Below are 12,335 nucleotides of genomic sequence, written 5' to 3' on the forward strand. Positions count from 1 at the left end.
GTTGGTGCCATGTGATTCGATGATTAGACAACAAGCAACTGATCATGTATGTCGCTAAAGTGTATACAGCATCTTATAAGCGATGTGATAGTGTGAGTTCTGTTCATTTTGTGGTAATGATTCACTTAGAGTCCAATGTTTCCAAAAGCCATGGTATTGGGTCAATTTATTGCTTTTAGGATAAAACCAGGAAGTTGTTGAGAGCTCTGCCTACTATATTTTTTAATATAAAATCGAAAAACAAAACAACGTGGATATGAGGAATTAAGATTTTTGATAGAGAAGCTGTTGCAGTTCCTTCTTGAATCTATTCCTCTTTTTTAGAAATATTGTCAAAGTATTAAACCAGACACCCTGATGCTTAAAAAAACATTTGTTTTGCTCTTTAAATGAGTTTTTTTTTAATTAAATTGAAAAGGGCAGAAAAAGATGTGACTGATCACATTAAAATTGAAAGCACGCATTCTTTCCCAACATCTGACACCAGCTAAATGACTGACACTTTAAAGCAGCAGTGTTTAGATGGCTCTGCACACAATCTGTGTCTGGAATCCAGCTGAAGAGGCACAAGAGGTTAGTGGTTGACTTTTTACAGCCATAGTGTGTGTGTGTGTGTGTGTGTGTGTGTGTGTGTGTGTATGCGCGTGCATTGGGACAGCTTCACAATGACCAGACAGACTCAGATCATAATCAGTTCTGCAGACGGGAGAGATGTGATTCAGGTTGGACTCGGTCTCAGCACAGGTTATGAGAACCTTCAAGATCTCCAAGCCAGACATGGATGCTCGCCACAGGGCTCTGTCAGAGTTTGTGCAGTGAATGAAGCAAACCATTGAGGCTGTAGCTATCTCCACATCAGGTTCTTGATAAAACTGATACATCAATCCATAAATCCCAGACAGCAACACGTGTGCTGTGCTCTAATCTGGCAGTCTGGCTACGTCCTGGCAACCTTGTTTCAACTTTCCATGAGTTTCTCCTTCTTTCCTCCACTCGTATCTTTTCCCCTCCACTCTGTCCTCTCTCTTTCACCTGTTTCTTCAGCGAACTCCTTCACCCGCTTCCCCTCTACTATTCTGCACTTCTTCAAAGCCTCGCCGTTATTTCTATCCCGCCAGAGTGGAAATGCTGATTGCATGTGAAGCAATATGGAGGCAGAAATGAGGATCAGTTACAGGAACAAAGGCCTTGGGGGCTGCAAAGAAAGGATGTTGTAAAGATAAATAAAGCAAATGTGGACAGAAAAAACAGACAGAGTGAGGGGAACGGCAAGGTTTAGAAAACAAGCTTATGTGAAACTGAAATTTAAACTATCTGCTGGAATTCTGGTGTAGACAAAAGCATACCTGCTTTGTCAACGAGACACAAAAACAAAGAGAAGCAGTGGGAATGTTTGAGATTGTGACAGAGAGGGGAGGGAGCATGGTTAAACATTTGCATGTGTGCCGACATGTGGCTGCTATTACCAACTCTGGTTTAACCCATTGTCCTTTTCTATTCTCTCACTCTCCATTTCTCTTACTGTACACTGCGAGAAGCTCAAATGCCTTCTGCCACCTGCAAGACTGCAAGAGCCCCAGTCGTTGCTTTGCACAGTTTCATACCATTTATGTTAGCGCAGAGGGTTTGAGTTCCTGTTGCGGTATTCTCCTGAACCATAGGTGGCGCCACTGAGACAAAATCTTGCACATCAGTGCAAAACCAAAAACAAAGAAATCACAGATTTTTTTTATTCTTTTCCCCAGAAAGTCTCCCTCTGCAAAATAACTGAATCTCAGTGCTTCTGTTGTTATCATTCAAGGTGCAACGTGCGAGGTCATAAAAATCTAAATCGAGAGGTGCACAGCAACAACTTGCACCAGCAGATATGATGTCACTTTATAGTCCAGCTTTGTTCGAAGAATGGTGAGGATAATGGCAGCACCGATGGGCCTCATGATCATCTGAGGCAGTTGGAGTGTTCGTTGGCTAGTTTCTGGTAGCACTGCTAGCTTGGCTGCTTCTAGTGTAAAAAAAAACTCGAGGTAGAATCCACATTAGGTCAAAGAGTTAAATTAGACTGACACCACTCAGACGTCTGTAGTTTATGCTTGAAGATCCTGCCACCAGATGGGTAACTTTGAATGACTCAAACACTGAAAACAGGGGAACAGCTAGCTTAGCTCAAATGCGCACATGGGGGTGTCCAAGTTCATAGGCTGCATCCTCCTGAGGACCCGGCCTTTGCGGTCTACATGGGCCGGGTCCTCCACAGGCCGGGTAGGCCAGAAGTGAGCAGCTGTGACATTGGACAGTCTAGCCTTCAGATTTGTCTCACCAGCTGTCTCGGTGGAGTTTAATAAACTCAGCCGTCTGCTCCTTGCTATGTAAAATATAACAGGACACTGGCGTAAATTCTCGATCATCTCACACTTCTGTGTATTCAGCTGTAATCTCACCCAAACCGATTTACTCACGAACAAATAACACACTGAAAAAAGCCAAACAATAACATTTTTAAGTTATCTAAGTGACTTATATATGATGTTTAACTTGAGTAGCAAAAGACCACGGGGGGTTTGCCGGGAGTTTGCTGTTCTCGTCCCGGCTAGCTATCGAGCTGGTGGGTAACAGACAATGTTGGAGCACTTTTGCAAATATGTTATATCTTGATAAACCGGGCAGATATTTGAAGTTTACACAGCTACATTCTCGCCTGAAAGTATGTTAAAAGTTTATTTTGCGACCTGGAAAGAGTAAGTAAATGGTAAAAATGGCCTGTATTTGTATAGCGCTGTACTTAGTCCCCATGGACCCCAAAGCGCTTTACACTAAATTCAGTCAGTCACCCATTCACACCGACATTCACACACTGGTGATGGCAAGCTACATTGCAGCCACAGCTGCCCTGGGGCGCACTGACAGAGGCGAGGCTGCCGGACACTGGCGTCACCGGGCCCTCTGACCACCACCAGTAGGCAACGGGTGAAGTGTCTTGCCCAAGGACACAACAACCGAGACTGTCGGAGCTCAAACCAGCAACCTTCCGATTACAAGACGAACTGCCAACTCTTGAGCCATGATCTCCCCGTAAGTAGCTGCTGCCATTGTTGGAAACTGGACATGGCTGGGCCATGCTATGAATTCTGGGATATGGTGGGCCACAAAGGATATACCCGACCCATCCTTCAAATCTGGGGAAAAGGAGCACATTTGTCGGCTGCATTTGGAGGAGTCTACAAATTTGGACAGCCTTCATCACGTTGCTGTGACGTAATCGGACTACAAATGCGGCCTCAGGAGGATGCAGCCTATGAATTTGGACACCCCCATTTAGCTTGTAAGCTAGGTGTTAAACTGACAAAAGAAAAAGAGCTAAAATGGTACAGCAAAAAATTCTAGTAAGAAACATAAGGTCAGTCCTAACCAATACTGCATTTCATTTGCCTTGGAAGTCAGAGCTAGCACGCTGAGCACATTCCAGTAAAGTCAGACTTGTTTTGATCGATAGCAAGTTTGACCCATTCATGAATCTCTAGCAAACTAGCACAATAGCTGTTTTTTTGTTTTTCAGTTGAGCTGATTCGAGATAACAATCGACCAATGTTATCTCAGAATGGTGACGAATGAGAGACCCTGTCTTCAGAGTATTTGAATTTATTTAATATCAAAAGTTAGTACTCCTGTATTCATAAAGCATCATCACACAAAAAAATTTGCAGTGGTTATTTGCTGTATCAATACAGTATATTGTTACAATTTTTGCTGTTGTACTACTGCTTATGTCCACTATCGCCAGCCTGGACTGTTACGCAGGAGTTGATGGGGCTTGTCTAGCTGGATGTCTGACTTGAGGGAACATTCCAGTTGAAAAATTCCAACAGGAAACTCGGAAGTTCTGACTTGAAACGGAATACATCATAATAAGCCAATCGCTGTTCTTTCCAGAACTTTATAAAAAAAACATCTGAGACTCCTCTGCTTCTAGTGTTGACTTCTTCTCCTCCCATACCAGCGCTGATGTGGAGGTTTTGTCCAAGTGGTGCCACCTATCACTGAGGACAACACTCACGCCCTCAGAGTTCACTGGAGAGATGTCCTCCACAGTCACCAGATATCAGTCCAACAGAGCACCTTTGGGATGTGGTGGAACGGGTGATTCTCATCAATGGAGCGAAATTTCTGAGGACTGGTTGAGGTAGACTTAATAAATCGGAAAATGAGCATAAAAACTGTAGGTGTTACCCTATTGTGTTTACAACACTACAAAGGACTCAGCATCTCTTACTAATTAAAATCATAGAGCACTGCGGAGAACATGCATGCAAACACATTAAATCGTGTAGCACGGCACCACAAACTGTTTCTGATATTTCCCATTTTGAATGAATCAGTGGATCCAAGCACAACAATGCAATGAAAGCCACAACTGTGGTAGGGTAAAGAACAAACAGACATGCAAAGACAGAAAAGAGAAGTTTATTAATAACAGCTGAGTGAATGCAAAAAAGGGTAGAAGAAAGCAGGGGACACACAGAGGGGGACTGAAAAAACATCCGCAGCCCAGCAAGTGAGCCGGTGGGAAGAGACGGGAACATCCTGTCTGCGCCTGTCTATCTCAGTATGAGTCGTTATTCGTGTGTAAGCACACACGCATGTCTGTGTGGATGAAAGGTGTAGAGCTAGTGCCGCTGGAGCCACAGCCGGTTCGGCCATCACTAGAGAAAGGATCTAAAAGGATGAAAAGAGAAGAGCGGGTAGTATGAGAGAAAGATGAGGGAGGACTCGATAAAGAGATACCTGTCCCTACAGACGTTCCCTTTGGGACCATGGAGGAAGAAAGAGGAAGGAGCTGAGAGGACAAGGAAGCGAGTTTGAGACCAGAACACAGACGCGGTTGTTGAGAGTAGCTGTTTGGTCTTGATGGATCAGCTTTGGGAACAGACTGTGATGTGAAGGCAGGTCAGAAGCACTTCTGGAGCTTGTCATTTCTGCATTTAAGCCACCTTCTCAGAAACCGGTCCAAGGGCAAACAGGTGGTGCAGACTAAACACACAGTCCCCCCACCAACCCAGCTGGTTGTAGTTTGCTCCATCCAAATGTTACAATCTTTTCCAAATGATAAAAGATAGAATATCGGCACGAAAATGTAATTGTTTTTGTTCACGCCACAATCACCGGCTATCTGGAAACATTTCAGATTTGTTTCTGGCGGTGGTGTTTGAATGTTGGCTGCCAAGAGTTAGCAAAATACCTGCTATTATCTATGGATGAAAGAAAACTAGCAGGTAATTTGAAAAAGAACTGCAGAAAAAACAACACTTGTGAAGGGAAAATGTCCCGAACCAACATAAAGTGTAAGTCTAATCTTTACTTGAGAGATGGAATGCCATTGTTCCCGAAAGCATTCCTTCTTTCAAAGGTTCAGGTTTGTCCTTTCATTTGTTTTCATCAGCAGTCATACATTGGTTTGCATTTAAGGGAAATAATATCAGTTACACACTGTTGTCAAATATTCAGTACTGTACTGGCCCAAAATATTTACATCAGTATGATAAAGATATTTACTGACACCAAAGTCGTACTGTATATCCTTTAGCTTTGCACAACTATGCAACTGTTGACAGTAGAAGGTGTCTCCCTCTGTAAAGCCTCTGTGTCTCCAACAAGACTGGGAATCCACTGCTTGCGAATTCAGCATTCCTGAAGTGGTTGTTAAAATTCCTCTAAATGTATTGAATCAGCACAGTCCAGCCGGCTGTGCTAGTCACGGCACGCGAAGATGGATCAGCTTCTTTTTTTTTTATCCCGATTCAAAGCGCTGTGTGTTTTTTGCTTGTTTGTGTTGGGAGATGATGTGGTATGTATCAGCCCAAAAAAAAAGGAAAAACAAGAAATTACTCTGACTGGTTCAGTGCCAAGACAGAAGCCCTTTGGTGTAAATGAAAGGAGCTTTTTCATTCACTCTCACTTACGTACAGCCTACTGCAGCACAAGACTCTCGATAGTCCAAAGATGGAGCAAGGTGGAACTTATCTAAACTGTACGCATATACTTCTCACCATTCAACTATGTACAACTACACTGACAATAGTACTCGCAAAAAAGTCATTACCTGACACATGAATAACCCGTCTCCTCCTCAAATAATGAATGATGATGATGAAGCTGTAACACTTGTATTGGATCAGTACTCAGTAGCTGTATGCATTGAAATCCAAGGGTGTAGTATTGTATGCAAATGACAAAAGCTCCCTCCCTGCTTTCATTAAATGACTATCAAGTGGGTGACACAGAGAAACAAATAAAATAAAACATGGCCACAGACAGTATTTGGTCGCGATGCTAGCAGAGGTAACACGCCTGAATAACTTAACTCCTCTGTCCCAATTCTTTACTAACTTCTGCTCACATAAAAATAATCGACAAGCAGAATATTCTTTATTCTGCTTGTCTATATTTCTTTATTTATTTAAAATAAAGAAATATACAGGGTTTATCAAAAAGCACAATCTGATTTCAAAGCGCTTTCACTGGTAACGATCGAAACATATACGGTTACAAAGCGGCAATTCGTGAGTTATTTGCCGGTGTGTAGCATAAGAATAGCAGTAATTCCAGACGTGGTAACAAAAGTACAGGGTTAGTTATGACTATAGTTATAACTATGGACATGTGCCATGCGTCATCACAGTTTTAACTTTAACTTCCTGGATCTGGCTGTCACGTGTGTGACACAGGTAACTGATCCTTTATAGGCTGAGGTTGAAATGGGACAAACTGGCAGGTGTTCCAATGGGTCCTTGTACAAATCACTGTTGTTTTGGGGGGTTTTTTCCACACAGTGGACCAGCGTGTCCGTTGTACTCCAGGTTTCCACCTCGGAGACTGAACCAGACTTTAATGCACTGGTTAGCCCAAATACAGACTAGCTTTCTCTCACTGAACAACAATAAAGAACTGAAAAGTAATTAAACTAGTAGCAAAACAGCACTTTCTCTAAATTTAAAGATCTTTGAAACTTGGCAAATACACACACAAATTTAGTTAATAGTTGTTTTAGGTAATATTCATTAAATGGTGATAAAATGTTGGCACCTTCTCATTTCATTGCTAAATTATACCATCTACTGTCACCACTAGCAGACATGGACTTGAGTGAATTCAGCTTATTCTCTACAACAGTTCCAGTTTCTCGGTGGTCAGAGTAAAGCTAAATTTTAAACAGAAGCATGAATACTGCTCTCATCAACATCTCTTGTCCTTTCAGTGAGGTCTGAAAACCAATCGCTGAATTTTAAAACGAGGATGAAACAACCTGGGAATGTTTGCACATCAGCGATTCTGATGCTTCGAGCTACGAACACACAAATACACATAAATGCCAGAAACGCTGATACAAATCTGCTGGCACATTCCACAGCGCAGGCAGCTGGAAGCACCAGTCGTCTCAACTGCGTGGTAAAAACGATTTAAATGTCATCACTGCATGTTCTGTTCTGGGGGGAGGAGTGACAGCGCATCCAGCGCACAATCTGACATCAGAATATCAAGTACGGAGACAGACAAAAAGGCTCTCTGCCTAACAGATTAGATAAAGGCATGGTAGGACCAGCCTGCATTGCACGGGCTGCTGACGTGAATGACGTCAGTGACAGAGGGGAATTATGACTAGCAGAAGTAGCTGATAACATAGCATAGTGATGTCAATACAGAACAATGTTACGGTGTTACAGCGAGCCTGAATGCCCCGTGCCTTTTGGTGCACTACAGAAGCAAATCCAAAACATCTCATTTCTGCACTTTTCCCCCAACAAATGAAATATAATATGGTAAGTTGCAAACCTTAGATATATTGTTAGCAGGATTTTGTTGCCTTTGGACAGACAGGCTAACATAAGCTGAATGAATTTGCTCGTTGATATAGTGTTCAATTTCCCAGAGGTTCCCAGATTCATTTTTTTCCTGCTCTGCTCTTCTTGTCTTCAGGACAAATATAATTTAAAGCAGTGAATGATGGGTAATTAGCCTTCATTTGACATTCACGTTAACACTTATACAGACTGCACACTGTCTGTCTCACTGCTGGACTGTTAAATACGTAAGGTGGGTCTGAATTGGAGACTTGTGCGCTCGTGCCTCATAGCCACATCCAAAATCCCACTTTTTCTAAAAGCCAGTTTGACTCCTCGGGGTCCCGGCCAGGCAACTCTCAAAAGCTACTTTCTACTCTTAGGTGAAGAGAACAAATTAAGTTCAAACATAACAAAATTATATTGTTTTTTTAAGCGGACTCCAGAGTAATTTCACAATTGCCATGAAGTGTGGTGATGAAGCTGGCATGGCTGCAAAGTACATTGCACACGTTGTCAGTGGATGTGAAGTGGAGCGCTTTGACAGCGGCGGGGAAAGCGGGGCAATGAGAGGTGGCCTTTCATGCTCGCTAGCTGCTAGCTTTGGCAGAGGAACAGCAGTCCTCAGCCAGCCTTCCTGCCTGTCTGTCTGTAAATTGGGTGCACGGCCGGAGAATGTGAGAGGAGAGAGTGAGGGTGAAATAAGACGTTCACGGAAGGCAACGTAAGACACTCCGTGGGGATAATAAATGCTATAATATTCTGCAGGAAGAATGGCAAGGAATCCAAAAAGCAGAGGTGGGCAGACAGATATGCAGACAGGCAGGTAGTGACTCAGACAGGAAGTTACGGAAGCCAACAGATGCAGGCAGTGAGGCAGACTCACATCTGAAGAAGTCTCAGACAGACAGATGAAGGAAATTATTTATGTGTGTGTGTACTGGTAATTACAAACAATAAGTGAGTGGAAATTAACTGTAACACGCGAAACACCAGTATCCTGATGACTCAGTAACTTGTGACACTGCATTTGTCACAACAACCCTCTGCATGTCTTCTTCACTACATCCGTGAATCTTCTCTGAGGTCTTTCTCTTTTCCTCCTGCCTTTATCCAACATATCCACTGTCCTTCCTCTGCACATGTCCCAGCAATCTCAGCCTTGCTTCTCTAACTTTGTGTCCAAAACTGTCCAACCTGATCTGTCCCTCTGATGTACTCATTTGTAATTCCATCCATAGCATTTACTCCCAATGAAAATCTGCATCTTCAATTCTGCCATCTCCAGCTCTGCCTCCGGCCTTTTGTAAAGCACCACCACTGTCACAAAGAGGGTGCCACCCTCAAAACTTCCTTATGACTGATTTGGTTTCTAGCAATTTGCCATGTTCACCTGTAGTTTGCACTGAAGTTGCCAATTTGTTTGCAAACAATTGCTAACTAGCCACCAAGCAGTAACTTGAAACTTGAAAAGTTGAATGCAATCTAGACCAACATGTTCAAAAGGAGTTTGCAGACACAACAGCATGTTTTTAATTCAAAATGCAGCTAACTGCAGCAAGCTGTAGGCAAACAAAGTAACTGTAAGAAGGGTTTTGGTCCAGCCCCTTCTTTGCTGCCAATTTCACCAAGCAACAGCTAGCAACCTCCAGCAACCACTTGGCAACCAGCTCAATAATATACTTTTACCTAGCAACCGGTGGTTACCAGAGAGCCCCAGTCATGACTGGATACTGGATAAAAGTTATGTAAATTCCACAGCATTAGGTTTGATTTTATTAACTTCCTAGCATATGATGTTGAGTCACATAAGAGGCCTTCTCCCACCTGTACCTCAATATGAGCCAGTGGAAACGCTGCTGGGTAACTTGTGTCTCTTCTAGCTAGACCAAACTGCTCTGCTCTGCCAGCAAAGGTCCTCTTATTGACTTTCACTTCAACTTCTGGAGCTTTTGGGAAGTGCCAAAGAGGACTCAGCACTTTTGGCCCTCGTAGCTGCTTTTGAGATGTTTTTCTCCCCACAGACGTATATGCATTTAGTACGAGTGCATCTGCATGAGTCTGCGTGTGTTCATGTTCGCTGTTCTGTACGCTGATCCAACAAATACAAATATCAACAAGAGCTGGGACTGTGTGTTCCACGTCGGTTGTTTTTGGCAGGAATGTTCTTTAATGTCAGCTGCCAGATACGAAAGGTTTATTTTAGTTTAGCGAAGTTAGAAAAACCTCCGTTTCCAACATGCTTGTTAATGACACAGCATTAGAGACCAAAAACAACATCAGACATGCAAAATAAAACCCTAATGCCCCACCACCACCACTTGAAGTTGCCTTCCGCGATGATTTCAGTTTATTTGTTAGGCTTACAGTGCTGTGGCACAAGGGAGGCAAATACACAAAGACACAGTTAGTGGGTTAGAAGTGTTGTGTGTAATAACAGAGCCTGGCTGCTATTTTAATCTGTAGCCCTGTTTGCTTTCTGTTTTCAGGACAGAGAAAAGAGAATATGGGCTGTGAGTTGGATCACAGTTAGAAACCCTACATCTAACACTTAGTAGAGCCGGGAGGGGGGGACACATTCATGCCAGGACGCACGTATGTGTGTGCCCACACAGACATTCAATATTTCTCAAGTATGTGGCTCAGACAGGAAAGTTAAAACTTTAAAAACTCTGTGCTGGGAAATCCACGGTGCAAGTTAATTAAACTTGTGACCAAAAAGAAAAGGAAAAACATTTGGATTAAGGCTCTAATAATGCTATTACAGATTTAGTGTTCAGGACTGGATTTGAGGATTATTAGGTTCATGTGACCCCCTACCTTGTATCCAGCGTGGGTCCTGCTCTTTGCATGCGGTGTGGTAGAGCAGAGCTCAATGGCCTCGGGCTCGTGGAAGATCACCGTGGGCAGCGGCTCCTTTCTCAGCGTCAGCACATTCAGCTTGGTCTTCAGCATGGTCTGAAAGTGCTGATGGAGAAAGAAAGATATATACACAGTGTGCTTTAGGCAAATATGCAATCTGTACCAAACAGCAAAAAGCTAATTATGGCTGTGGTTCAGCATTAAGTTTCCTTGTCAACACTGCTGTATGAAGAAAAAACAACCCCCAGAAACTTCAGCATTTTGTGTGCAGACGTGTACCTCATGTCCTGCAAAGGAAAGTATGGAACAGGCTCAAGGGGTCAAAGGACTTTCAAGGCTTTTATATTTACACAGGAGCCCACTCCAACTGATAGAAAACACATCTCGGTGGTGAAAAGGGAAGATGAAGGCTCGAAGTGAGATGGCTGTGAGAGATTTAGTCTGCTCCGAGAGGAATGTGAGGAGCAGACGAAGGAAGCCCTGCCCTCTCTGTCCCCGTCAAAACAAGAGGGGCTGCCTGCTCTCATACTACAGTGCACGGCAAGTGTTTCCTGAAGCCGTGCAGAACCACACGGCCCGTCTGGCCATGTGCAGCGTGCCTGTTAGAATTTCTGGTATTTTTAGACACCATCAAAACAAAACTGAGCAGCTAATTAAATCACGATTTTCTGAACTAAGGGGAAAACAGCACACCTGCTGGGCAACGGTGTCTGCAGCCTGACCTCAATTATTTTTCTGGCTCCATCAATCGGTGAATTAAGGCCTGAAAATGACATTTCTTGCCAAATCCATATTAGCAGGCTTCATATAAATCGATCTTGTCAGGGACTAACAAGGTAGCTTTTTGCGATAAACAGTTATACACAACTTAAACGAAACTGCTAGCTACAAACTGCTAGCATGTTTATCCACTGCATTGAAACATTTTACCTTCACGATCTGTAAAGAAAACAGCTAAAGCATTGGTAAAATGAGTAAAACCTCTTTAATCTTTAATGCTTATTTTGTAAAATCTCATTGAATTGGGAGAATTAGTGGAAAAGTTCACTTTTTCGAGACATGACTTTGCGGTTACCTCTGTTGTTGGAGGATGATTTCGAAAATTGCATTAAGTGTTTTCCTACGTAGCGGTGTTAAGGTTGTGATATCCCTGCTAAGGACTGCTAACTACACGCGAGAAGGGCTCATTAGCTAATTAGGGGTAATTAGCTCAGATTAGCTAGTTAGTTTGTTTCATAATTAAAATTTACCTTTGTTCTAAGTTTGCATAACCTGCCATCGACCGCCTGGGTTGCTGTAGAGAAGGATGAATTGGTGCACTGCCATACTCTACGCTTTGGTAACAGTTTTAACAAACTAAGTGGCTCTGCAGTGGATCCTATTAGAAAAACTATCCATTACTTTGCAAAAACTATGTATAGAAGATTGACTGTGATTCCAGAGACAGATCCTGCATTTCCTACACTAGAAATCCCAACCACCATGGCAGCAGCTGATGAAAATCATAATCAACAGGTCGGACACTGGAATTCAGTATGTGGGGACCCTGAATGTCTGCACTTGATTTACAGCAATACGTCCATGAATAAAACATTTCTCAGAATCATGACTGTTTCGTCACAGTCGAGCGGTACTTCAGAA

General features: G+C 42.9%; 1 protein-coding gene across 1 annotated transcript in view; it reads right to left on the reverse strand.

Moving 5' to 3' along the window:
- The window catches only part of pid1 (phosphotyrosine interaction domain containing 1), a 40,221-nt gene that overhangs the window by 16,065 nt on the left and 11,821 nt on the right, over positions 1–12,335 (reverse strand). The window contains exon 2 of the mRNA XM_005933168.3: positions 10,653–10,799. Within this exon, the coding sequence (XP_005933230.1) occupies positions 10,653–10,799 (147 nt within the window). The remainder of the gene's footprint in view (positions 1–10,652; positions 10,800–12,335) is intronic.

The sequence above is a fragment of the Haplochromis burtoni genome, unplaced genomic scaffold (genome assembly GCF_018398535.1).
Source record: "Haplochromis burtoni strain Fernald_Lab_line unplaced genomic scaffold, NCSU_Asbu1 Contig_160, whole genome shotgun sequence".
In the NCBI taxonomy this organism is placed as follows: domain Eukaryota; kingdom Metazoa; phylum Chordata; class Actinopteri; order Cichliformes; family Cichlidae; genus Haplochromis; species Haplochromis burtoni.